This window comes from Betta splendens, chromosome 2 (assembly GCF_900634795.4).
Source record: "Betta splendens chromosome 2, fBetSpl5.4, whole genome shotgun sequence".
NCBI lineage: Eukaryota > Metazoa > Chordata > Actinopteri > Anabantiformes > Osphronemidae > Betta > Betta splendens.
In genome coordinates, this window is record NC_040882.2 from 9,859,397 (window position 1) to 9,886,301 (window position 26,905).

General features: G+C 40.5%; 2 protein-coding genes across 3 annotated transcripts; both read right to left on the reverse strand.

Annotated features, from left to right (window-relative positions):
* Window positions 1–785: 785 nt before the first annotated feature.
* LOC121202010 (uncharacterized) lies at window positions 786–4,135 on the reverse strand. The gene is made up of 4 exons (XM_041069505.2): window positions 2,754–4,135; window positions 2,116–2,472; window positions 1,922–2,038; window positions 786–1,315 (listed from the first exon to the last, which is right to left on the reverse strand). Exons 1-4 carry the CDS (start codon window positions 2,821–2,823, stop codon window positions 1,197–1,199), a joined length of 663 nt encoding a protein of 220 aa, XP_040925439.1. The 5' UTR covers window positions 2,824–4,135; the 3' UTR covers window positions 786–1,196.
* Window positions 4,136–4,260: 125 nt separating this feature from the next.
* On the reverse strand, window positions 4,261–25,532 carry abcc4 (ATP-binding cassette, sub-family C (CFTR/MRP), member 4). Of its 2 annotated transcripts, XM_029137070.3 has the most exons (32): window positions 25,077–25,108; window positions 23,231–23,341; window positions 20,804–20,924; window positions 20,604–20,637; window positions 20,413–20,463; window positions 20,222–20,311; window positions 18,361–18,524; window positions 17,879–18,004; window positions 17,094–17,343; window positions 16,538–16,645; window positions 15,938–16,027; window positions 15,622–15,813; window positions 13,846–13,940; window positions 10,857–10,943; window positions 9,440–9,536; window positions 9,140–9,340; window positions 8,787–8,924; window positions 8,648–8,685; window positions 8,428–8,531; window positions 8,189–8,335; window positions 8,011–8,090; window positions 7,650–7,800; window positions 7,440–7,559; window positions 7,241–7,351; window positions 6,962–7,062; window positions 6,628–6,819; window positions 6,371–6,526; window positions 6,031–6,120; window positions 5,780–5,952; window positions 5,498–5,603; window positions 5,238–5,372; window positions 4,261–5,136 (listed from the first exon to the last, which is right to left on the reverse strand). In XM_029137070.3, exons 3-32 carry the CDS (start codon window positions 20,911–20,913, stop codon window positions 5,047–5,049), a joined length of 3,627 nt encoding a protein of 1,208 aa, XP_028992903.1. In that variant the 5' UTR covers window positions 20,914–20,924; window positions 23,231–23,341; window positions 25,077–25,108; the 3' UTR covers window positions 4,261–5,046. The 2 variants fall into 2 exon arrangements, with proteins under 2 accessions (XP_028992903.1, XP_028992894.1); XM_029137061.3 differs by having other exon boundaries at window positions 20,413–20,637; window positions 25,077–25,532.
* Between the last annotated feature and the right edge of the window lie 1,373 nt (window positions 25,533–26,905).

Genomic DNA, 26,905 nt, shown 5'->3' on the forward strand with positions numbered 1-26,905 from the left:
GCAGCAGTGATTATAGACCAATCAAGACACAGTCTCTAGCCACATGGTTGGTATAGAGCAACTGTAGTCAAACAATATTTATACTAGCATGACCCGATACAGGCTGATGGCCTGAAGCTTCCTTTGGTTGAAGGGAGTTTGCCTGGTGCTGCTCAGTGGGATTTGTTGGGTTTCACAAAAAAATCTTGACTTAAAAATTTGTCTCGAGTTTATTCTTTTGAAACTTGTTTCTGTATAAATTAAATTAAAGTATTTGAATGTCGCCTTTTGTGTAGGACTTCACTCGACTCAAAATGATTGAAGTTTATAAATGGACTCTTAGCGCCATCTACTGGTGGTGACCTAGGCAATCTGTATCTGTTTGCAGCGTTCATTCTAGGAGAATTCTTTTTTCTACCATATACTATAATATGACACTTGTCACTAAATACCGACTCATTTTTAGTCATATAATACTGACACTTTTTTATCGCATATTGACACAATTTTAACACATACTATACTATGACACTTTTCTAATGTCATATGATTTGATGTTATATCAGTTTTTGACTCTGTAGTAGCCTAGACAACTGCTAGACAACTTATCACATTCTATACTATGACACACAGTATAATATGGACAGAAAAAGTGTCTTAGTATATAGTAAAAAAACATTCTCATACAATTAGTATGACGATAGAAAAGTGTCCTAGTATATTGTGTGGTGCCCCAGTCATGCCACGCCCTATGTTTGTATGTATATGGACGTATGTATATACATATAGACATCCAGAGGTGTTGCTTTTTTGTGTTGTAGCACGGTTTAACTGGAGTCACCATCTGTTCATATTTAATACTTTTATTGTGACATGGAGCTGAAAACCAACAGAAACCTGCTGAGTTACTTGAAGACTGTATCGGCAGCAGATGGCAGCCTTCGACCAGAAGTGAAGCCGTAGTGGGCGCACTCGCAAATAAAGTCAAAATTATTAGTCAGTATGAGAAAGACATGAACAAATAGATAGTAGTTAATATATAGAGTACAGACAGAGTTCAACATACTTTTAGTAGCAGTACTTTATATTTCTATTCTAAGAACAGCGTGTATTACGCTGATGACTGCCACAACCCAAATCAGATTAACTGTTCACCTTAGAAAACGAGTCCCACAAGATTTCACATGTTTAAAGACCCAACACAAATGCCCAGCTACTTACACCCCATCATGTGGATGATGTTCAGTGGGGGAGTCAGTGATGACATCACCCTGTTCATTCAGACTCTCCGGATGCTGATCGAGAGAAGACGTCATCACCGAAACAGATGAGTTTCCTGCAGAGTTTGGTCATTCTATTAATCATCGCATAGTTTAAAGACAATGTGGCAATGTGCGTATCAAATAGTCATTCTTCACTTCATCTGTTTATTAAAGTTCTTTGAAGTTGCTTTTACCACTTTCCTGGATTCAAAACCAGAACTTCACAACAACAGACACAGTACACCAGGATATGTTGCACATTGTACTATTGCACTACATCATACACATTCCATAAATTACTTAATAATAATGAATGAGTTCAGTCCTACTGGTTTCTAATACTTAGGAATAGACGGTGTCTCTTTGGTCACCAAAGCTAAAACAATAGAATTTGGATCGTTTGAATTATGTCAGTGTTAACTGTTTTGCAAAAGGAAGGAGGAAATGTGTCAATCCAATGAGAACGGGTTTACACATTTGCTACATGTGTCCGAAGCACCGCTGGAATAGTGATGGTGAAAAAAAGGGGAACCTAGTTATGCAAAACAGGTCAAAGGGACCGATAAAAACTGTACCATATCAAGTTCAATTCTCTGCCAGTCTTCAATCAACATCCAACAACAGTAGATCAGGTGATTCACAGGTCCAGTTCAAAGCCTCAGATATTAATTCAGAGTTACCTGCATTTCTTTTCCGGCACAGAGACACCAGCTGTAGAGTGGAGATGAAGTATGGACAGCACACCACAATGAAGAGCATGATCCTCAACAAGAGCCGTTCTCGATCAGAGTCTGGATCTGTGTTAAGAAAAATCACGTCACAACATATAACAGACAAGAATGTGAAACTTTTCAGAGCATTGGTATTAAATCACCTGGTTGAACGTTCAGAGTCACGATGCTAATGGGCTCTGTGTCCAGAGAAACTCTTTTCAATGACACTATTCCTTCCTGAATGACACGACACTCGTAGGTTCCAGTGTCATTAACGACCACGTTCTTCAGAATCAAAGACGCGTCTCCATCATTCATCTTTTTGTCCTTCAGCTCCACCCGATCTTTCAGCAGCGGGTGTTGGTTTTCTGCGCCAGGGTGTTGGTCCATATAGAAAACCACCCATTTTGGCCACAGGTCTGTTTTGCTCCACTCCACTGCTGAGACGTGGGCGTAGCTGTGGTCCTGACACGGCAGCATGACCGTCTGTCCAGGTTCAGATGTGATTTTAATCATTCCTCAAGTAAAGAAGACAAAGCACAGAGAGGTGAAGCAGTTCATGTCAAGTTTAACTGAGGTGTTGCACAACATCAGTTTGTTCAAGACAGATGATGCAGCAGAAAATTCGCTTCTAGAGAAGATAGAATGTGAAACAACCAACATGATCTGATCCTCACTTAACTCCATGTAACAAATGTCAACATGGAAAAAACATACCACTGTAACAAACAGCCAAAATGTGCTTAACTTCCCAGAAAGTTCACTCTTTGATACTCAAGTACAAGAACACACATCTTACCTACTGCTAGAACAAAGTCCCACAAACACGGGAACAAAAGCACAAAGGCCCTGGACGTTATCGGAGCCATGAGATCTCAGCTGGAGGTCGAGCTGCTGAATCCGGAACTTGTCTTCCTGTTCCTCAACGATTATCTTAGCTCACACCGCAGCCGATGCACTGGTTTTCAGGAAGCTGTGGCTTATGTGAATTCAGCATTAAAACATTCTAGTATTGAATTTGAAAGAATAGACAGTCGTAAAATGTGGGTGTTCGTCCCAACCTGCTCCTTAGAAGACATAATCAAGTAACACATAAGGAAGACAAGTTGAGATGTGCTCATTCAGCAGCTTTCTGATATTTAAAGTATTTCATTATACAGTATGTCAGATGCATAGAACATAATATGAGATTATGTTGAATCACTCACCCTCTCCTCCAGGGAAGGCATTGGGGTATGGATAAGCTCAGCTTTAGGGTGTAGCTTTGTTTCATCAGGTTTAATACGCTGGTCCCAAGGGTCAAACATCGGACAGGTCAATGACACTGAAGCTGAAGCTTTAGCAGCAGCCACTGATCGTGGAGGTGAACTTAGCAACTGATCTCAAAGACGAGAAACCCACCGCGTCTCCTTCGTCACTCAGTCTCAGATTTTGCTTCATCTATTACACGCTGTGCTTGTTTTTACAGTTTCTGTGCTTCTGCAGAATGAACAGCTCATGTCTTTAACCTATAAAGTTACAGTTGATCTGCGCTTTAGTTTAAATGTTGAAACTGTGATGGGATCACAAGTAAATCTGGTGCAGGAAATTTTGTATCTGCTCTTTTAAATGACGAGAAGTTTTACAGCGGAGCTACAAATATTTATGGGAATTGACTTTACTCTACCTGCATGTTTGAACATTCAACAGTCAGTAGGTGGCGTCATAGGAGCAGACATGTCACTAGTGAAGGTGAGGTGATTCAGTAGAGCAGTAAAACCTGCCAGCGTCTCCTGTTCATATCGGTCACCGCAGACACAGTTCAAAGCGTAAAGGAGCAGCTTTGTCAGAGTTCATCATGGAGCGATTACAGTACAGATGCTTGAACATCAGTATTCTCAACTGAATGAATGAAAAATGGAGTTCTTACAAGACATAGAATAAAAATGTGTTCTCATGAAGACTGCAGTAAATTGCACTGCTGTATCTTCCTAAACTTACAGATCAGGTTCGGTAGTTTCCCTCTTGTTGGCACAAGAGATCAGCTGAGCTTTGACTACAAGTAACAACAAGCACGTTGTGATGGCAGATTCTCATTGCATTATGTTCTCTTGAGAAACTCAACTGTTCATATGTCAAGACATTGTGAGTCTTCCTGTTATTCTATGTGTGCACTATTTTACACACAAAATCAATTCATGTCTGTCTCCATAATATTACAGAGAAACTAGATTTGCACTGGACCCTCCCACAGAAAGCTGCTCATCTGGATCACCCTCCTGATGAGACCACACCGACCCAATAGGAACGCAGCACTTTTGCCAGCATTTGTTTCTTAGTCAAATTTTATTTAAGAAAAGTACAAACCTGTAGCATCGTCAACACTCAAGTAGTTAAAAGCAGTAAAAGGAGGCTCTGACACCAGGGAGGAAACCTCCAGTTGTGTAAAGAGATGCTGCTTGTACATTCTGTGGGCACAAAGTTTCATTCAGTCTTGACTCCACTGTGAGCGATTGTGTCCTAAAAGTATTTTTCCTGTTGAACACCAACTGTGTAAACATTTAACAGAAACCATAGTTTAAACCAAACACATGAGGAGCTATGGTTCTGTGCGGCCATTTTGGTGCATTTATTACGTCATGCAAAAATTGTGACACATTTAAAACAAAATTTTCATCATGAAAAAAAAGGCCTCTCCACCTGAGCTGTAGCAGCTGTGCTCGTGCTGCAACCTTCCACTTCGAGTGTTGAACACTTTAGTGTGATCTTAAAACGTGCACTAAGGTGACTAAGCAATAAACATAAGGCTGTGTGGGTAGATCAAAGTCTAACTGTGATACAAACAAAGTGTTGGGAACCTGTATTAAGGCATCTAGCCTCTCCAAGGCAACAGTGAACTAAGAAGCAGCCGTACACCCCATAAATAGGACAAATAAAATAAATAGTGTCCGCTGTCAGTTTCTGTGCAGCAGAAGGGAATGTAATGTGCGTAGAACGTGTGAGCTGTTCTGAACCAGAGCTCCTGTGCAGGTCCCGTCCGCCCTCCATTCCTCACCAGCAGACGCAGATGAGCTCACTCTGTTTTCCATCAGCTCAGGCAGGAAGTCCAGTCCTCACAGAGCTGTTTCAAAGATCACCAAGTTCCCTTGTGCTGTTTCTGCGTGTCCGTTTGATAAGTCAGGACGGGTTCTGCTACCGTACGCCTGGAAAGACGTAGTTGTCAAAGGTTAATGTTGGTAAAAGTCAAAAGAGAAGTGACCTTTTACAGTAAATATGTGCACAAAGTATTGGGAGTGTGACTTACCTGTTTAGCCATCTGCAGTAGAGCAGCCGCCTCCTGTTTTCCTGTTTGCTGCACCATTTTGAAAAAGATTCCACCTGGATCTTGAAGCAGGACGTAAGGTTCATCATAGGCGTGGATCTTCCCTGCATCGAGAACCTGGGGATCCGAAAGCGCAGTAGTGGTTATGAAATTAATTACTTCTTTTTATGGCTTTATTTACAGACACTTACTTACACAAGCCCTAACCCCAACCATTTACTTCAACTACACAACACACTCACCAGAATCCTGTCGCTGTCTATGATGGTGTTGAGACGATGAGCGATGGTGAGCACGGTGCACTCCCTGAACTTGTCCCGTATGGTTTTCTGGATCAGCTCATCAGTCCTGCAAACACAGCACATGGACTTAAAACTATCTACAGTTTATTTAGGTGCAGGGGATGCTGCGGAGACTACACTGTGTGCTATCACCACATTACATACAAAGTAACATGGAGTACGCATGATGAACGGCTGCTACCAACACATTAGGTGCAACTACAGCTGCTGTGTCACCAGTACCTGGGGTCAACGTTGGCTGTGGCCTCATCAATGATGAGGATGCGGTTCTTCCTCAAGATGGCTCTGGCCAAACAGACCAGCTGTCTCTGGCCAACACTGAAGTTTGAGCCAGACTCGGCCAAAACTGTCTCCAACTTGGCAGGAAGTTCCTCCACCACAGACTTTAGCTGCACCTGCAGACAACATGTCATATTTTAAAAATGTCATAGTTTCATATATACCCAGCAGAACACCTAGAAATCCCACTGTACCTCTTGCAGCGAGTTCCACAGTTCCTCATCTGTGTGCTGGTTAAAGGGGTCCAAGTTCTTCCTCATGGAACCAGTGAACAGCACCGGATCCTTTAAAACGAAAACAAATCAGGGGCTGCTGTGCTAAAAAAAACGTACAGTAAACACACAGCACATGTAAAAAAACAGTAAAAAACAATGATGAAGACAAAGAGGCCAAAAGCAACTGATTATAATTACCCATGTTGTATAAAGACTCAATCATCAACTTAAAGTGAACCTTTGGGAAATGACAATGCAGCTGCACACAGACATTACAGGTACGTATGCAAATTATCACCCAAACTCAGATTCTGCTTACTTGAGGAATGATGGACATCTTCTGACGCAGGTCGTGGAGGCCGATCTCTGATGTCAACACACCATCGATGTAGATCTTTCCCTGAGGTTCTGCCAGTCGAAACAAAGCTGACACCAAGGAGCTTTTCCCAGCACCTGTTCTGCCCACAATACCAACCTGACACGCAGCAGACAGAAACCTTTTTTAGTACATCAGCTGAATTCAACATCGCACTGAACTAACAGGATTTGTTGCTGGGAAAACAAACAGTGTCTGACCTTCTCCTTGGGTCTGAACATTGCCTTCAGTTCCTGCAGCACCAGCGGTCCATCAGAGCTGTAGGAGAAGCTGACCTTGTCAAAGTTCACCAGACCCTTGTTGGGCCAGTCAGGAGGAGGGCGCTTCTGGGTTTCCCAGGGAGCTTCACTCTCCAGCTCCGTGTACTCCACCACTCTCTCCACTGATGTCATCTGAGAACAGGAGAAACACACTGTTGATTACACACTCACAGCTCCAATATAAACATGTATCAGGATAAAGGTATATTTGAAAAGCAATGCAGTATTTCTATTAGGGTGGAACACATCTTGTGATGCACCACATGCAACTTACCATGTTCTCCACCTCTGCGCTCTGTCTGATGCCCCACTGGAACATCCCCATCAGTGTAACGGAATAGGTCAGAGCCAGACCAACAGAGCCAGCATCCAGCTCTAAGAGGAACAAAAAACTCAAACTTAATGGCCGAGTTTAGTCGGTCCCTTTTAGAAATTTCACATAATCCTTCTGCTACAACCATCTGGTTGTAACATCACTAAAATAGTGACGGAGAAAAAAAAAAGACATGTAATAAGAAAAGAATTCAATACCAAAGATTAAAATATTTCTTACGTTCTCTAACCAACAGGCAGCAAAATGTGGTGATGGTAACAAAGATGGAGCAGATGCCATCCAGACGGACAGCGAACCAGCGAGAGGTGGTCAGGAACAGGAACCAAGCCTCTGTTCAGAATGACACACAGTTAGTGATGGTGGAGTAACACAGCAAAACCATCAATAGTGAATGTCAATGATGCGTGGTGAGACAGACCTGAGTGAAGGTCCTGATGTGCGTCAAAAACCTTCTGGAACCTCTCCTCAGCTCCAAAGGCTCGTATTGTCCACAGTCCCTGAAGAGATGAGGAAAGGTGGGAGAAGACGGGACTCCTCGCTGCAGCAAAACAAAACAATGTCAAAGCCAACATTCACAGACAATATTTTCAGAAGGCTTTTGCTACGTGATGCACTGGGGAAAGCTCACTGGTGGACTCGAGGCGTTTGATGTCTCTGGACGTCTGCAGGAAGTAGCGGCGGAGGTAGAAGAAGAAAATAAGGAGGGGCACCACAGGGATGAGGATCCAGGGAATCACCGAGGCTGCCACAGCAATCACCCCGAGAATCTGTAAGAACAACTGCTTGCACAAGAAACAGCACAGCTGTAAGACAAGCATTTTATGTTTAACTCAACAAAGAAGACCGTAGCCTGCAAGTTATGCAAAGCTGAGCTTGTTTATCATTTATGTTTCATGGTACTACAGTAGTCGTTATCAAACTAAATGATAATCACGCCAGCCCCAACTTGATAAGTTGCAACCCTAAATTTATATAAAAACGTGACTCACCTGAATAAAGTCCACAAAGGTCCAGGGCATGTTGGAATCCAGCTGACCGATGTCCTTGGAAAACCTGTTCAAAACTCGTCCTGATGGCGAAACAGAAAATAAATTAATTTCATAGCATTAATATTTTCTACAGTAAAATCATGCTGGTTCTATGCAATGATGTCTTATATTTTCTCACCAATTGGGTTTATGTCAAAGAAGCGCACCGGTGTCCTGAGTATGGCGCTGAACATGCGGTTGTGCAGGCACTGTGCACACCTCACCAGCACGTTGAACAGCACGAGATTCCGGAGAAAGCCAAAAACGATGGTGGCCGCTGTCAGACCTGTAGAAGACAGTGGTAAATGATTGGGTTCCTATTCGCCTCTAAAATAGCACAGAGAACCTCCACAGGAAACGCTGACATGTCCACATCACCTCCATAAATTCCCAGGTAGAAATCCAAATCCAGCTCTTTGGTGACGTTCTGTTCGTTCTGGACGATGGTGCCGTTTATATTGAGCTTCTCTTGCTCATCGGCCCTGATCAGTCAGAATATTAAAACAATAAAGATGAAGACGACAAATTAGAAAACCTTTACTTAATAATTAATGTACAGTATAGTATTTTCTTTCCTTAAGGTGTTTTTGATATTTACCAAAATGCCAGCCACCAGTCCTGCATGATGTAAGCTAACTACAAGAGAGAAACCATTGAACTAAATTAATTCAAATAAAAAAAGTTATGAAGTCCAGTTCCACCAAGTTTTCCCATTCCTCATGCTTGGATTCTTGTACCTGAGCCAGTAGGTTGATGAACATGACGAGAACTAGGGCCACAACGCTGGCTCCAGCTCTCAAGTACTTGACGTACAGACCCATTCCAATGTTTCCCTGAGCTCGACTCTCCTCTGCCACCGCCAGCATCGGCTCTGCCTGCGGCAGAAACATATGCAGGCATCATCAGACACGTTGATACTTGAAGGATGGTGACAGGACTATTTATGACTTGCATATATTTTGGTGTAAAGTTTTATCTCATTAGGACAAACTGCAAAAGGAACTACAAACCAACAGGTCAAGAATTTTGAGCCATTCCAATTTGTTCTGAGCAAAGAGCACTCGTCTCAATTCTATCGTGATGTACTGACCGGTAACTGGTCTCCATCTTTGGCTGAGTTCACAGAGGACGCCTGAGAAAGCACTGAATTCTGGGATAAAGTCCTGGTTCTGCCACTGATGTCCTGTGAAGGCTGCTGTTGCTCCTCCTCCTCTTCCTTTTTCAGCAGGGAGGTGAAGTCCACCCCAGACCGCTGCAGCTCTGCATATGTCCCCTTTGCCACCATGTGACCCTGAAACACACAAACGTACAATACTAAACACCTGCCTATATGCGTGTGTTGAGGGACTATTAAACAGCCATAGATTATTTAACAGTAAGAGCTACCAACCTCCTTGAGGACCAGTATCTGGTCTGCTGCCTTCAGATACTGCAGCTGGTGGGTGACCAGGATACGAGGCTTGTTCTTCAATAGGCCACAGATACACCTGAAATATTAAAACAAAGAAAGTCCGGGATGATTCCAGTTTAAGAACAAACTCTTCCAGAAAAGTCTTTCAACATTTTTACAGAACACATACAGTATATTGTTTTAAGCAATTTGCAGAAGTGGACGTTTAGCAGATAATTATTGGATACAGATTCGGCTGTGGTAATTACCGTCATGTTCTCTGTTTTGTTTTGTACAGTAGACAGTTCTGGAAAACAGGAAGCCCTGTTGTTTCACACTAATCAGGCCTAGCATTTTGAGCACTGACAAATAAATACTGCTGATCATCGCTTATTCGTGGCTCTTCTTAGTGGTTGGATCTGTTAGGCAGCAAATGGATGGCTGGCCGCTTAGCTGAGAAACACATGGCACCAGGATGTCAGCCAAGGCAGGGTGATGATTTGGCCGTTTTTCTGCTAGGAAACTTGGGACTGACTTTGAGATATTGACTTGGCACCAAATTCACCAGCTCTCAGTCCAATTGAGCATCAGTGGGATATGATGGACAAACTAGTCCAACTCCAGGAGGACCTGCTGCTAACATCTTGACAGCTGATACCAAGGTTCACCTTTATGGTCTAGTAAAGGCTTCACACACAGTAATTTGAAGGAGCATCTAATAATAAGGTTAAGCGCCATGTAATTTAAATCATGGACAAACACATTTATAAATGAATGTCTCTGTGCATGTGTGTGTGTGCTTTCCTATTGCCTTTTACAGTTGTTATGTAATGGTGGAACTTTGGGATAATAGGAAACAGGAAGAGTGGGGGGTGAACTTCATTGTCTGCCTGACAGAAGCAGCACCGCACCTCTTCCTGGTTTGGTTTTTGATCTTTGTCTTTGCTCAAGATGTATATTGTTGCAACATTGTCCAAACACAACTACTGTACGGTACATCAACAGCACCAACTAATGGATGCCGGTCGATATTCATCTCAGTGTAAACTGAGAAGGTTACTGTACACTATGTACAGAAAGGTTCTGCTTCTCTTTTTCCAAGAACCTGTCCTAATGGAAATCATAATCTAATGGCAGTTATTCAGTCATACTGCATTTAAACCTAGATGTTACTGTCCACTACTACAAATCACTGTGTAAAAGTAAAAGCCGAACTCATTGTTCCAGTAAGAACTTGCCTTTTTGTTGACAGTTTCCCTCAACTTTGATTCATACAATTTTAAATATATACTGAGAGAAAATAATTAAAAAAATACAAATATTGCAAAATTTTTGTATTTTGTGTCATTGTACTATTGAATAGTTAGATCCTTGCCAAGGTATTGTGTATGAAGACTTTTCCCCTAAAGTCACTCACTGTTCAAAGAGGTGTCTCCCAACCTCAGCATCCACGGCGCTTAAAGGATCGTCCAGGAGGTAGATGTCAGCATCCTGATATACGGCTCTGAAACCACACACCATTGTCAGCACATGGCAGCATATAGCAGCTGTGCCATGCATCTGAAGTGAGATCTATAGTTCATTGTTATATGTCCATCATTATCTTGAGAACATTTCATTAAATTTTGTAAAGACACTAGCAGTTGAATGCAACTGATATCTGCAATTCTGTGGTGACAAACTGAGGATGTATTTACCATGAATTTGTCTGATTACATGCATATTATTTTTGGAAAAATACTGCATTTAATCATTGAAACCACTTTTGCTGTAACCTCCTTAGCTGTGCTATGGCCTTGGAGTTTTCTCCCTTCTGCTCTTAAATAATCGGTGTGTAGCATCCTTATCTGATGAGCCCAATGCTTGCTTTGTGCAGAAATTATTTCACATGTACTGTGTGACTATGCACCTCCCAGAAGGGAATACATATTATGAGCTGAATCATTGTCTTCTCTTCAGTGAGAGGAAGTTGCCTTTGCTGTAAACTGCTCACTACTTGCAAGTAAAGTCCTAAAGAAGGTCTCAATTGATTTGTTAGGGAACTAACAATTTCCCTAACATAATTGGGGGCTCGTCTGGGATCCCAAGATCCTCGCTTTGCCGGGACATCGAGTCGGCGACTGAAGTCTGTGCACAGCCCTGTTTGGAAGCTGCAGAAATTCCTGGCCAGGTCAGACGTCGGCTGGTGGTCCGACGAGGCGAGATAATGGGATCCTGGACCAGAGCCAGGACACAGATTAGGCCAGTATGAAAAGAGTAAATCCTAAGGTATCTTCAATTCCGTGAGTGGCTCACGAGGTAAAAGAAGTCTGGGTCTTCAGAAAAGTTCTGTGACCAGGTCACGTGGTATAAGAGGACCGGTTCCTCGTAAAATAGATTATAGATAGTTTGGCTGATTGAAGCAGCGGCAGAGTGGAAACCTGACTGTGTTAACATAAACTCTGTGATCAGTTGAAGTAAATCAGACTATATAAATGAGTGTCATTGTTTGTTGTTGATTTTTAACTTCTTAGATAGCGCCATGTCTAAAAGATCTATAATAATATATATAATATATAACACAGTGGAAAAAGAAATTCGAAATTAATGGAAAGTTAAAAAAGTAGAATTGTGTAAAAGATTTGATGGTAAAAATAACTGTGAAAACTGTAACTGTTTAAAGAAAGAGATGGGGAATAGAATTCGAGGGACCAGTTAAGAATTCATGGTATATGCACAAGGTGGAATGATAGAAATATAATAGAAAATATATAATAGAAATAATTTAATAATTGTTTTATGTTAATATAAAAAAAGAACCTATAAGAGAACAACAGTAATAGAATTGATGCACCAATTAAAATATAGGAAGGAACAAACTCATTAATTAACTGATTAATTAGATGGAACACTGTGGGAGTGGTGTACAAATATTATTCTATTCTATTCTATTCTATTCTATTCTATTCTATTCTATTCTATTCTAATTCCTTATTACTGTAATACTTTAAAGTGAGTGGTGATGAGGAAGAACCTCAAGTAAAACTGTACTTATGTGAAAGACTGCTGCTTATGCATGATTACCCACAAATTACCCTAACCACATTTGGCAAAAAGGAAAACCTGCAGATGAGATTGTTAACAGAGTTTATGGTTGGCAACCACAACAAAAGTGTGAATACAGCTCAATGACGGCTGGAAGAGAATAGCTCTGAATTGAACAGCCCAGACTGTGCCCACGAATCAACAATCAGCAAGTGTGTGGTAGAGAGGAACACTGGTCTCTAAACTGCCAGTCCAATGAGGGACACTGCCCTCATTGGCAGTGGCTGAGTGGTTGTGACTGATAGTGAAACCTTGAAAGCAGAACCGCTACCCTGACACTACAGTAAAGCAGCAGAAGTAATTGCACTGACTAAGGAATGTAAACTCATGACAGGTTACATAGTTAGCATCTATACTGACAGCACATATGCACAATGAACTATTCATATATTTGCCAGTCAATAAGAAAATACAGGCATGATGACATTAACGGGAAAGAAATTTGTTAAAAGCAGTGCAACTACCAGCAAAAATAGCCATTTGATGCACTGATGCAAATGCACTGCTCATACATACTATGCCTTCCATATGTCAAAGGTGTTAAAACATCACAAAAAATGTTTTTCTAAAAAAGCTGTGCCTTGTCCACAGGAGGGACCACTGCAGGCTGGTGACTGGGTGTTCATCAGAGTTCTAAATCGCAAGAACTGGACCTCACCAGAGTGACACTGTTAACACCTACAGCCTGCAAAGTCGAAGGCATCTCTAAGTGGATACACAACACACACTGCAAAAGACAACAGGTGCAGGCAACCGAGTAGTATTGTCCGTGAGAAAAAAAACCCAACCGAGGGAGGGGAAAAGTCGCCTACAAAGGGGGTCAGCAGCATTTAGAGCACAGGTCGTCTCAACCGCAGTGAAGAAACCAGCGGTACCTTCTCTCACTTAGGGGACATTCTTATAAGGAGATACTATGAGGGGACACTGTCCAGCCATGGGAGTTTGACTAACAGCCCTTGTACTGTTGATTGATGCTAAGCCACTCCCTGACCTCATGGAGGATGAGGAGAGACCTCCTGACCAGTATCACGCTAATTTGTGGTATCGTTACATGAAGCAAAACAGAGCACTCATAACGTTACTGAAAGTGGCTGTTATGTGTGTGAAAACATGCCAAAGTCTGTTGCGAACCCTGATGTACAAATTCAGCCTGTAGACCCACAACAAGTGTGATTCATGGAGACCCTCAATTTCCCTAATAATTATCATTAATGGCATCCTCCTTTAATACCGACGTAATAAAACAAGCACTCATCCAATTAACTTCTCCATTAAAACTCACTGTTCTCTTTAAAAAAGTGACATCTAATATAAACTTGTACCTCGCTAGGTTGACTCGAGCTTTCTGTCCCCCACTGAGAGTGGCTCCTCTGTCTCCAATCAGTGTCAGGTCTCCATCAGGCAGCAGCTCCAAGTCCTGCACAAACAGACAGTACTTTAATTGCAAGTTTTTGCCAATTTCTGACGTTTTAAAGAAAATACTGAATTGAAGAATTTACTAATTGTTCATTTATAATAATTTTGTGAATTAAGCTTTTTCACCATCATCTTGTTTTTGAATGAAACCAACCTTTTTCCTCTCTCCTGTCATCCAATTTCTAACAGTCAGAAAACATTTGCATTTATTGAACCAGCAAAACACCTTAAGTGTTAGTGTGTGGTCTCATGTAATGATTTACACTGAGTCAGCATTTTGCCCAAGCACATTATCACCCGAATAAAAAGACAGATGTGGTTTATGGTGTATAGATAACTCGAATGACAGGGAACGTGTGTGTCAGGTGGCGTTTTCAAGCTCGGCCTTATCAAAAGGTGATAAAGGGTCAGGGTCAGTTCAGTTCAAATTGTGCAATAACACAGGACACAGTCGCAGGACTTGATGGGGCAAATGATATGTGACTTAAACCAGGTCCAAACAGGAAACTCAAGGAACTCCAGGAATGAACGAGGCAGCCATTCAGACATAATTACAGTCAGATTCCACTCTTGTGTGTCACTGTTTAAACCTGGCAACCAGCCAGTCAGCAACATTATGTTTTTGCCTATGGGCAAAGACTTGTTGCTGGCTGAGGCTCCTTTTGTCAGTAAATGACTGAATGAGCAGCAACTAGTCAGCTTGTTTTCATATATTAATTACAAAGGCCTTCACACGAATATAGAAGAATAGAGCACGCTTACTGCCTACGTGCTACCTTTCTTAGCATAGAAACAAACCCAAGATTAGTTTTCCAGGTCATAATCATGTTATGACCTGGAGCAGTTATATTATGGAAATAAACATTATGTGCTTGCGCATATTTCCTCTGTTAGTATTCTGCATTATCGTAAATTCACAGACCAACGCAGACAGCAGAGGGAGGAAGAGAAGGACCTGTTTCAGAGTAGGATGAGTGGGTTTGGCACTCAACACTTGGGCAAACATGGGGAAAAACAGTCCCACAGTATTAACAACCTGCATTTACACATCAATCATCAGCTATCAATGGAAGGGATTTTTACTTAAATATAAAAATTTAACCGTTTTTTAACCACACTCAAATACATTTTGTACCAAACAAAGTCTTTCCAAATAAACACAATGATGATAGCATTGCCTCAATACTGTTAGTTTGTTTAAAACCACAATTCATTCAACTTACTGTACATCTCTCTATTATTATCATTAACTAACAAGCAGGTTGGTCTTCAAAGCCTTAGTATAACAATACAGTCCTTAATCTAAAGTCCTTATAGCAAAATGAGGATCAGGTCAAATATGGTCCTGCTGGTTTCTGGGAAGACAGAATTCTCGAGGATCTTAGGTAACCTGTTACTGTCCTATTAAATTATGAGACTACAGGAGAACACTCTAAAAATACACTACACAACTGTGCAATAGTTCTGCATCTACATTTATGTACACTGTATGTGTTGACATTTTTTTAAGAATGTTAAAGTTCTTTGTTTGTGTTATTGTTACTATAATAATATTTGCTTTCATTGTTTTTTCTTTTTACTTTGACACATGTTGTCCAACAAAGTTTCTAAAATGGTCAAACATATCTGGTAAATCTACAGTGAAAAGATTTTCACTAATTCTGTGGTCTGTCTGCTCTCACCCTCTTTAGAGCGCAGGCTCTTATGACCTTCTCGTACATCTGTGGGTTGAGCTCTTTTCCAAAAAGGATGTTACTGCGGATGGTCCCGGGGTAAACCCATGGCTGCTGGGCAGCGTAGGTTAGCTGGCCTTTCACCTTCAGCACTCCCTTCTCGTTGGGCAGCTCTCCCAGGATGGAGCTCAACAGGGAGGACTGGATGGACACGCAGAGACAAACAAATGTGAGATGAAACGTGATTGCAAAAGGTAGAAAAACAGACAAATTGGACCTGCAGTATCAATCGTCCCCTGTAAAGTCGCTCAAACAATGAACTGACCTTTCCAGCTCCCACTGGTCCAATTATGGCCAACAACTGATTTGAGTTCAGTGTGAATGAGACATTTTGCAGGGATGGAGCATCTAGACTCTGCAGGGAGTAAAAAACATGTTGGCGCATGTTGTTTGACTTGTGCTGTATTATAAGACATTGCACCAACAGCATAATCATTGAGCAAATAAAACATCTGACAGGTAGTAGGGCTGTCCCAGACAACAACTTCTAGGCTCTGGTGCTGGGTTCCTTAGGGGTGCTGTTATGATCTCTATTACAGATATGCTGGCAACCAAAACTCAGACAGTTAACTGAGATAGCATGTTCTTTCAGTTTTTTATAATAATAATAATAATAATAATAATAATAATAATAATAATAATAATAATAATAATAATAATAATAATAATAATAATAGCTTTATTTGAAGTATTTGCACTGTATTATCACATAATTGTTTAAAAAGACACATTCATACATGATAACGTTTATTAATGACACGGAACGGTCATTCAAAAACAATCTGTAGTACTGCAATACTGTTGGATTGTAAGTTTTTACAAGGATACTTTTGAATGTGTGAACAAGTATCAATGAGTTTCTGACCTTGTCCCAGTAGCAAACCAGGTCCTGAATCGTTACAGAAAATGTGTCCTTCTCCTCCTGAGGCAGTGCAGAAGCGCTTTTTTTGACCTCGTCCAGCAACAAAAACTCCTTCACAATCAAGGAAAAAAAAGCTGTAAGACATGACCCTGGTGACCTCTCAGTGGATTTACTTAGGAACACTCAGTGATGTACTGTAACAATAGACACTATCTATCCACCCGGTTCAAGTCACATGCTCACATATTGTAAGGGATCAGGTCTATTTTCATAAGTTGTTTCATTATAGCAGGTTAAGAGACACAATTAATAATTTGCAAGCCTGCTTAGTTTTTATGGGGGAAACAAGGAGAAGGTGACTTTACTGAGCCTGACAGGAAGATTATTGTGCCACTGACACCAACGCAAAAGCTTCACACACAAAATAAATACGTATTTCATTACTATTGTTTCCCTGAAATCAAACCTGTAATTTTTTCTACAGCATTTCTTTTGAGTCACAACTTGCTCTAATGGCTTTTTCCTGCCAATTCAATGAGCACACTATAGAGTATAGTACCTGAATCCTGTGGATGCTGACGCGGCTTTCAAACAGCTTCTCAATGGCACTTGGGAAGAACAGCGTGACAGTGAGTCGCACAGATGAGTACAGCGACACAGTCACAAACACGCGGCTGGCTGAGATGGTGTTTCCCAGAAGAACGTAGATGGTGAAGGTGATAAAGACGATGATCTTGCTGGCGCAGAAGAAGGACGCCATGTTGAGCCCTCGTAGATAAGAGCTCTTCATGATCTTGGAGATCTCCTTGCTGAGACAGGTCAGAAAATCACTTCTGTTATTCTAATTCATTTAAATTTGTTTCTGTTTATGAGACAACCTTCACTGGCAGGCGAAAGTCAGAGTTTGTCTAAGATTTTCTCAGTGGAATTGTAAAAAAACATCTAACAAAAAATAGTTTAAATCATTGGGTTGGACTAAACTAAAAGAAGAGACAAGATTTTGTCCAAAATCAGACCAGTAAATAAAGTCCACATCATCACGTGCTGTATGCAATAAATGTTTATGCGTATCATTCTAGTGAGACAATCTAGTGCATGATAAATCTCAGCCATTAAATGTGTTTATAACTGTCTGACTAAAGCTCAGGGTGAACCTGCACATGTAGTGATCTGTGATTAATACAATCTAACAGTTTGTTGTGTAGTTTTTTTTGTCAAAGATCAAATAAACAACTATTCCCAACTTCAACCAGCACAAACGGGGACTGTGGCGTCATGCTGTGACATTTGCGATAAAAAGATCAAAAATCACGAAGACAGAAAATAACTTGTTTAGGGTTTTACCTTCTAACGTCAGAGACCAGTGCAGCAAATGGTTTCTCCCAAGCATACATCTTAATGATCCTAATCCCAGATACCACCTCATTCATTGTGCGGATTCTGCTGTCAGTCAAAGCAGCTGTCTTACTCCTATAGGGAAACGTTTGATGGAAATTAGTTTAACACAACAACTATCTTAACATCTCCAATTCAGCTTTACATGACTTTATACTGTAAAGACATTTCTAGTTAGGCTACAACTCCATTTTATGCCATTTAAGTGGTTTCAGTTGAAAGGGAAATGCTCTTAATTGCGAGAAATGGATCAATGCTCAAGTGGGATTTTAAATGTTTCTAAATAATTCTATATTTCTATGTATGTTTGTGTTCTGTAAAGTCTTAACCTTAGTTTGTCAACTGACTGGAGATTGAATTGATTGTTTGTAGCATCAACAACCAAAACATGCAGGCAAAATAGGTCTTTTGGTATTTTCTGAACACCTTACCTAAACGTGGAGAAAAGCCTTCCAAACATGGTTTGCAGGGGCAACAAGAACATGAGCACCACCATGCCTGCCAGGCACGATGGACCAATCTCAGCCCAAAGCAGCCCCACGACTGCTGCAGCTTGGAGGGGTCCCACCCACAGGAAATGCAGGAAGATAGTCACCTATTTAAAAGAACAAGTTAAATGAATAATGTGCAACAACTGTAATACAGTGTGTTTCTCATGAAATTTGGGTGGAAACAAATTTAAGTCAACAGTGATCGATGCCTTAAAGGCTGTTCATCTTTCAACAGAAACTCAGATAGGCTTCAACCCAGAGCAACATGGAGTGGAGTAATTAACAGCCTACTGCCAGAGCACAAAAAACACTTATGACCTTTGAGTTTTCACAGCAGGCTCTAACCCGCTCATTAAAATGAAACCCAACACACCAACAGGGAAAAACAGGGTTTGGTAACACGAAGGCTCAGAGGATAATTGAGCCTGAACAGCACGCAATGAACAGTGCTGGCAGCTATTTTCAGGAGTGAATGCAGTCAGGGCAGTGCTGATGTGGTACAGCACACACCTCGCTGCTATCTACTGTAAAATCATGCTAAAATTTATTTCACAACATGCAAAGATAATTCAAACGCATTCCTGGAGTTCAGCCCATCACATTACTTGCTCCTGTTAAATCTCACCAGATGTACCCGTAAAGTCTTGTGACTCATCCGGGTGGTAGGATATGCACAGTGGTGCATCATGGGTAATGCTCAGTGACCTAATTATAAAACTGAAGAAACCACCTAAAACACATTGGATTAGAGGAAACGTCCAACTGAATAACGGTAACTTCAGTGTTTATTTTAACTTCAAGTTTTGCCTACAATAGTTGAGAACCCATACATTCAGATGTGATCAGAGCAGTAGCTTTTTATCTTGATTTGATGCTGTGGTAATTAGTATAGGTGCAGAGTAAGAAGTGGAAGAAAATATACAAAATAAACCAAAGTCACCAGAACTGATGGAGAGGCTGAAGGTAAAAAGTCTTGCTACAACTTTGCACTAATTGCAACAGGCCATCAACTAATTAGTGCATAACAAGTTGAAAATTATGAGCCAAATACCTGAAAACCTGGTGACAATGGTGCATTTGATTAGTTTAGAATCATATAAGATTAAAATATTATTTTCAAATGTGGTAAAATATTTGTGGTGGTTTATTTCAATGGAAATAGGCACATTGATGCTGTTGGATATTGTTTGAGGTTGTTTCTAAAATTCCCTACCCTGCCCCTGTTGAACTCCCACTAAACCTATATAATATGGGAGAGGCAAAAGCGATGGACAATAATATCATCTAAGCAAGCCTGCATTGCTTAACGATGATTTATTATTCTGCACGGTCAATTCTTTATAATATGCAAAAAGCAGGGCTTGTATTTCAAGTAGATTGTGTGTCAATTACACACAGGTCCTTTTAACACATGCACTGGGATTCTGAACATTAACTAGGTGAAGTACAACATAGACCTGCTCCCACAAGCTCAAGTTTGAGAAAGTTGATGGGTGGAGTTTTCTGTAGCACCTGCCACAGCAGGTTAGTTGGTTTTTAAAGTGCCATTATTACACTGTGCACACGGCATATGAAGGAAAAGTAACTTTTGTTATATTTCCACCAATAATTGTAATGCACCACAATTAAACAAGTTGTGAAGTGAGAACACAGTCTAAAGGATCATGTGTTTGAGCGCTGCATGTGAAAATTTACAACTCAGCTCAATACCTACATGTTGTCTATAGACATAGTCAAGAGTGCACGTGTAAAAGAGGCATATAAAAATAAGTTTAAAATTATGTATGTGAATTATACATACATCATCAAACTTGTTAACGTCATTCGAGAGGAGGTTGACAATCTGGCCTGTGGTGGTCTTTCCCATGGCTAAACTACTAAGACACAGAGCCTGTAAAAAAAAAAAAAAAAAAAAAAAAAAACAACATGCAAAACATTTGCTATTTCATTGGGTTGAGCTATCTCGTTCTTATCAATTTCCTTCCTACTGACCTTCTTGTAAATCATGTGACACATTGCCACCCTGATCTTCATGCCCACTCTCTGGACGTGGTAGAAGTAGAGGTGATGGAGCAGCGCCAGTCCGATGGTGAGGATAGACAAGGCACAGGCATAGCCGATGGTCTCGTATAAGGCCGTCATGTTATTAGGGTCATAATTCTCAAAGTACTGAATCACCTTACCCAAAATGACAGGCTGCAGCACTTTAATGCCTTCCTGGTGTGCAGGAAAAGACATAAGAGGATTAGCATCACAGCTCATTAAAAGGTGGCAGTGATCATGTGTAACTGTCTGATATTAATATACAGTGCAATGAATCACCGCATGGTCTGATCATTTTCTCTTAATCAGGTCGGTACGTATCCATAGGTGCAACACTTACCTCGATAAAGGTAAACAATCCCAGCACTGCATATGGCTTCCAGTAGCACTTGACAATGGCTTTGCTGAGAGCTGGTGTACGCATTTCTTTTGTGGCCACATGGACCTCATGATCCCAGTATCTATCAAAGAAAGATGAAGGTCACATTGAGTAAAGTATGTTACTTTGCAATTTTATGCAAGGCTCACATCCAGATGAGTCAGGGCTTGTTTGTCAGTCAGACGCTAGTAGATGGCAGAATTAACAAGGAATTCCCTTTCACTTAGAATATTACTTGTGACACAGTATTACTCTGATCATTCTGGTCTGAAACAAGTCCCAACTGGTGCTGAGAATCCTTATCAACAGAAGACTCAGGCCTTAGTTTCCTGTGGTAGTTCCAGGTGTTAGTAATAAACATCCCACAAAGTGCTGACGTAAAATGTAACCACACCCAAAAAATTATATTGCTGTCTTTACAGTGCTGGAAAGGTATGAATATCAGTCTGTCATCAGTCTGTCTTCAGTCTGTCTTCAAATAAAATTAACTGTTTAATATTCAACCTTTCACCAACCCCTATTTTGATCCGTCACTTACACTCTGTCTAAGATAAAGTCTACGAACAACAACAAGAAGAAAGGTAATCTTGAAATTTTGCATTTCTAGAATAAGACAAGACAGACAGTTTTTCAACAAACCGTAACAAAACAATGAAAAGTGCATTTGCACTGTAACTGCAGGTAAAATAGGCCTGTACTGCCTATTCTTTTCATCCTTTTGATTTCTTTACTTGAAAATGCTACTGTAATTCTTAGAAGATTTGGTCTTTACGTAACTAGTAAGTGAGCTTTGGAGACAAAAGGCTTATCTTCTTACTGTAGCAGTTATACTTTAGTGTCTTTACAAGTAACCAGACTTTGTACCCTACTTAAACCCTTATAAACCGTGTATTTCCCTACAGTGACAGCAGCATTCATAGGATAGATTGTACTGACTGATCCTTGGAAAAGGTCATAGCTGTTAATGTCACTGCACTGTCATGACTGGAACACCTCTGGAACACCAAGTACGAAACAATGTGCTATGATCGTGTGCTGTTTATGTCTGAACACTAACTAACACTAACTTAAATGGTCCTTTGAATTGGCTGCACTTTGTATTGACTGTATACCATATAGCCATTGATTAAATTGACAGACTCTTTACAAGCAAGTAAAATCCCAAACAACAAACCGTATTGGATAAAGTTATATAAGTACACTATTGTTCCAAAGTTTTAGAACACTCAGATTTTACTGGTGTTTTATAGTAAACCATGCAGTTTAATGCATCTTTGTACACTAAAATTAAGGCATACAACAAAAACAACTAAAGTTAAAAAACAAACCATGGAATCAATTCATGAACCAAACAGCTAAACACACTTCAATCTTTATACACTGGGAATCAAATATTCTTCATCCCAACTCTGTTGCAGACGTTTCCATAAATGCGTGTGTCCAGTTCATCCCACTTTCGTGCAGACAGAGACGGTTGTTAGTAATCCAGTTAAGTTGGGATGCTTGTAGGAATTGGTAGCGGAGACTTTCAAGGTTTGGAATATTCATCCTTGTAACATTTGAAGCTATTCGTTAGACTAGACTTCTGACCAGTAGTGCATTAGTTTTACACTGATTGCATCGGATCCTGTTTTCTGCTTCCTTACTTTACTGCATTAAAAAAAGAGCTCCAACAGACAAATAACCGTCAGCTGGAACTCCAAATACCACAAGGTTTTAATTTGGAGAGCCGCACACCAGATGTTTGCAGAGCCGGGTAGGAAACGCACGCCATGTTGCCAAGCTAAAGGACTTTTATAGTAGTCATAGTTTCTCTTTGTATACACAAACCAGTGTTTCCAAACACTCTCAAAGATATTTTGAAATGTTTAATGTTTGATCATTCTTTTAGGATGAGACTATCGTCAGACAATAATTGAAGAAGTATTAACAGAATTGGAAAGGTCAGTTAATAAAACTGAAGTCTTGTTTACTAAAATGTATACAGTAAAGAACTTGAACTCTGCCTGCTAAAACCATATTTTCTTTATACACACACACAAGAAAACAGGTTCTGCCCTCATCCTTGGTTTTGAGAACAGTTATTTCTAATCTTAAAGACAAATTATAATTCCTTTAACTATTAAAGTTATTATAACTTGAATATTAAAAAAAGTTCCAGCCAGTTAAAACTAAGACTATGGGCCTACATTAATTACATCTATTACTGGTCACCGCTGAGGGAGGAGGTAGAGGATGGACACCCCAGCCCCTCTCCTCCTGTTTGCACCCATGATCGGACTCCAGAACTAGCTGCCCCCAAAGAACAGCATGAACAGCAAGAACAGCACCAAGTGATAATTCCCTGTTCTCCTTTTTTACATAACGATACATCACAAAGTCTCCTACCTCTTCAGGTCCTGTCCCAGATTCTCTGATTTGTCTTCTTGAAGCACTTCGTACATGTCATCTTCCTCCAGCCTGCGTTTGTATCCAGTTTTGAACAAAGGATTGAGCCACCTGAGAGAGAAACAATGACACAAGTGAAGAGAAAGAAGCTGATAAGAGTTCATAATGTTTGCTGAGAGCGCAAGACACAGCTACTGTATTAACACCTGCTGAATGTCCTAATGTGAGAAAACAAGTAATATAGTGTTGCTGTAACCTTTTTAATAGAAACAACATTTTACAAAACACGAAAAGAGCACACAATTAAAAAAAACACAAAAGGAGAGATACACTCAATGGTATGTCACAAAACAGAAAAAAAGTAGAAAACAAACACCACAAACATTGCATTATGGCAAATATTGATTTAAAATGTGTTAAAATATATATAGAATAGAATGGACTCAAACATTTCCCATGACGAAAATCAAATAAAATGACATTAAACACTGCAGTGTGTACGCTGATAGTGGTGAGTGAAGGCTAATATATTAGTAGTTACAAGAGAGCTATGAAGGGCAGAGTATGTTCATCTACATACTTACTAGAATTTATGGATTATCACCAAACATCCATTGTGTTTTTTTATGCATTTATGTTCAGTAATCATTTTGTGAAGTCTTAAAAATTAAACGTAATCATTGTTCATGAGTTCCATTCATATCTACATAGCAGGCTTAGTACTGTACATCATAGACTGGTACTGTAGCAATGGAGAAACATCTTGGTTCTTCTTCTTCTAGCATTGTGTAGTCTGTACATCCACAGTCCCCTCTCAAGCCTTCTTGTCATAGTGCAGTGGTGGTACCGGCCATCCATGTGTATGCGTCTGCGTCCTCCAAGGCTAATTCCTTGTTACCATATAAACAAATATAGGCTGGCACAGCTTCATACACATAGGTTACATATCACAGACGCCTCTTCTGCGAGGCCAGGCGCCATCCACCGACACCAAAAGGTTGGTGAGCAGGGGAAAGACATCTGAATTAATTCATTTAGACTGAGAACATGACACCTATGGAAGAGACCTATACCATGGCATATATTATTGTTAACCTAAAAAACTGTAATTACATTAAACGCTTGAAAAATAACCCCACAAAACAAAAAAATGCAGCATTGTACAAAATGCAACAAAAGAAAGAACACAGTATGTCATTTCACTAAAACACACTTAAACAGATAATACAACAATATTTCACATCAAACCACAATTCAAGAATTTGAAAATGCACGTGTCACTTTTATTCTTAGGTCAGACAGTTTCCAATACGAAATTTCATTTCCTGTTTCCTGCTCCACTTCCTACTGCAGACGTGAATGGAGTCTAAAAAAATACGTAGCTAATGATCCGACGAACCCGTGGACTGGACCGGAACAACGCGCTTCGACGGACGGGACGCACTGGACTGTTAGTGCGGCGGAAGGGGCGTCCCGTGCTCCACGGGATGACACGCGTGTCGAACTTCCCCATCACTTCACATGTGCTAAGTAGCCGAAGCAGGAAGCACGGGAATGCCGTCAGTGGACCCGACTTTAAAACAGAAGGGGGTTTTATAACAGACACGCAACTTTTTTTAATAACCCGTTGTGAATTAACGCGTTAACGTGGTATGACAGCACCCCTGGTTTCCTTTAGCTTTTGGTTTAAGTTTTTTGTAATAGTTAATAGTGTGAAAAGTCACGGTAACACCTGTCAAATTACTATATAACGGAACTAAACAGGCGTTCACACCGAGTCCATTCAGCGTTTCCCACCGCTAACGTTAACGTTAGCTAGCGATAACGACGCGTTTGGCTAACTTACCAGAAAAATATCTTGGAGATGAGGCTCGCGGTCGCTGCCGGGTTGGTCTTAGCATCTTTACAGACTTTCTCCATGGTTGACTCGCGCTCACTGAGTGTCCTTCCAACTTTAAAAACGGCTGCTCCGGGCGCAAGTGGCGTAACTTCGGAGCACGCTCATGTTCCGAGGAGGTCCGTGCCCTCTAGGTGCGTAACGTACTGTATCCTGTATCCACGCGAGCTGGGCGACGGAAAAAAAAGAAAAATTAAGAAGTGTATCAAGAGGCCCCGCCCCCAAACACCGTATTGGCTGTCACCACGTCTTCATTCACACGATTGGCTGTCTGTCCAAGGTGAATTCATTTCAGCACTTTATCTGGAATATATTAGAAAAGTGGGAACTCAATGATTGGATTTACGAGTATACAATTACATTACTCTGGTAGCCTTTTAAAAGTGTTGAATAAACATCTCACCGGTCTCATCTACTTATGTTAACGTAAAAAAAAACAAGCAGTCAGTTTAGCAAATTTCACTTGAGGTTTATGCTAAAAATGAAGTTTAAAAAAAGGCAGTTTCTCATATTACAACTTACATTTGTTAAGTAAGCAAGGGGTCGGATTCAACCTCCCTTTGTGTGCATGACTTAGAGCAATTACTCAGCAAAATCTCAAGTTCCTTATTTTGTGTCTCCTGTCATGCACACATGGTGTTAAACATGTACAAATGACTGGTTTTTACCCGTACAACAAAGACACATGTCATCACTGATAGAAGGAATTATTAATGTGTAATATATGTAATATATGTAATATAAATATATATGTAATATAAATCTTCCTTCTAGTTATATTTTGCTTGTTTGCTGTGTCTCTTTTTGATACCTTGTACAAACACGCAGACACACAGGGGATATCCTATAAATACAGATCAGGCTGCAGCGCTGATGACAGATGCCCTCTGACACACTGCAGGTGTTCCCTGCACTGACATAAAAGACTGGGGAGAGAACAGAGAGACTAAAACACCTCCATCTCCAGCCTTATCCTGCCATTTTATTGTGCACGGAAACTTCCAAAGGCGCTCAGTCACATGTAACCGAGGCAAAATCATCTGACATTGTAACAATAACACGCTGAAGAAACCCCGGTCTCCATTCCTCACGTGTTATCTTCCTGTTGATGTGTTTATCTAGTGCAGGCTGAGAAAAGAAGCTGAAGGAAAAAAAGCTGCAGGAGATTATTACAGGCAGCTGAACTCAGCCCAATAACATTAAACCTCAGGGGATAAACAGTGCTTTCCCATGCTGGTGTAGATCAGCGATAGGCCTTTTCTTCCCTCAGTGAGTACAGGCTGTCTTATTAGCTCAGTTCAGGTACAGTCAAACTGCGTCAAGTTGTACTTTTTAAAGACAATAGCAAGTCCATTTGTTTTCAGAAGGAAATATCAGAATACACAAACACATGACAAGGAAGAGTTTATTGTTACTTTACAAAAACAGCACTAGAATAACACATATATGAAAAGAGGAGGAACAAGAGAGGTCAACATATCAGAACCTCACATAGTTGTAGTCTTATACAGTACTAAGCATTCAATGTACACCGTGACTTGTTTTTACAGGTAAAACAAAGCTAAGTCTTTTAAGTGAAAATTGATTTGTAGCGGGTTTGACTCAAAAAGTGTCTATTCATGAAAATTAAGTCAAAAAACAAAAGCTCCTGAGCCACAGCAGGTGTATAAAGTAACTGGTTGTGTTTCCAGTTAGAGAGTTACAAAATTATGCTAAATAAAGAAAAAGTGGCAATAATATTGAGCGCAGTCTTTTTTTTTTAACATTCCACGATTAGA

Bases quoted from the DNA above. Each gene is read 5' to 3' on its own strand.
- LOC121202010 (XM_041069505.2), bottom strand. From the start codon at position 2,823: ATGGCTCCGATAACGTCCAGGGCCTTTGTGCTTTTGTTCCCGTGTTTG. The intron at 2,473-2,753 runs GTAAGATGTGTG...TCTTTACTTGAG, and splicing joins GGACTTTGTTCTAGCAGTAG to GAATGATTAAAATCACATCT. The intron at 1,316-1,921 runs GTAACTCTGAAT...CAAACTCTGCAG, and splicing joins GTGCCGGAAAAGAAATGCAG to GAAACTCATCTGTTTCGGTG.
- abcc4 (XM_029137061.3), bottom strand. From the start codon at position 25,150: ATGGAGAAAGTCTGTAAAGATGCTAAGACCAACCCGGCAGCGACCGCG. The intron at 7,063-7,240 runs GTAAGAAATATT...TGTTCCTCTTAG, and splicing joins CTGCCTGTTGGTTAGAGAAC to AGCTGGATGCTGGCTCTGTT. The intron at 6,820-6,961 runs GTAAGTTGCATG...TCCTGTTCTCAG, and splicing joins GCGCAGAGGTGGAGAACATG to ATGACATCAGTGGAGAGAGT.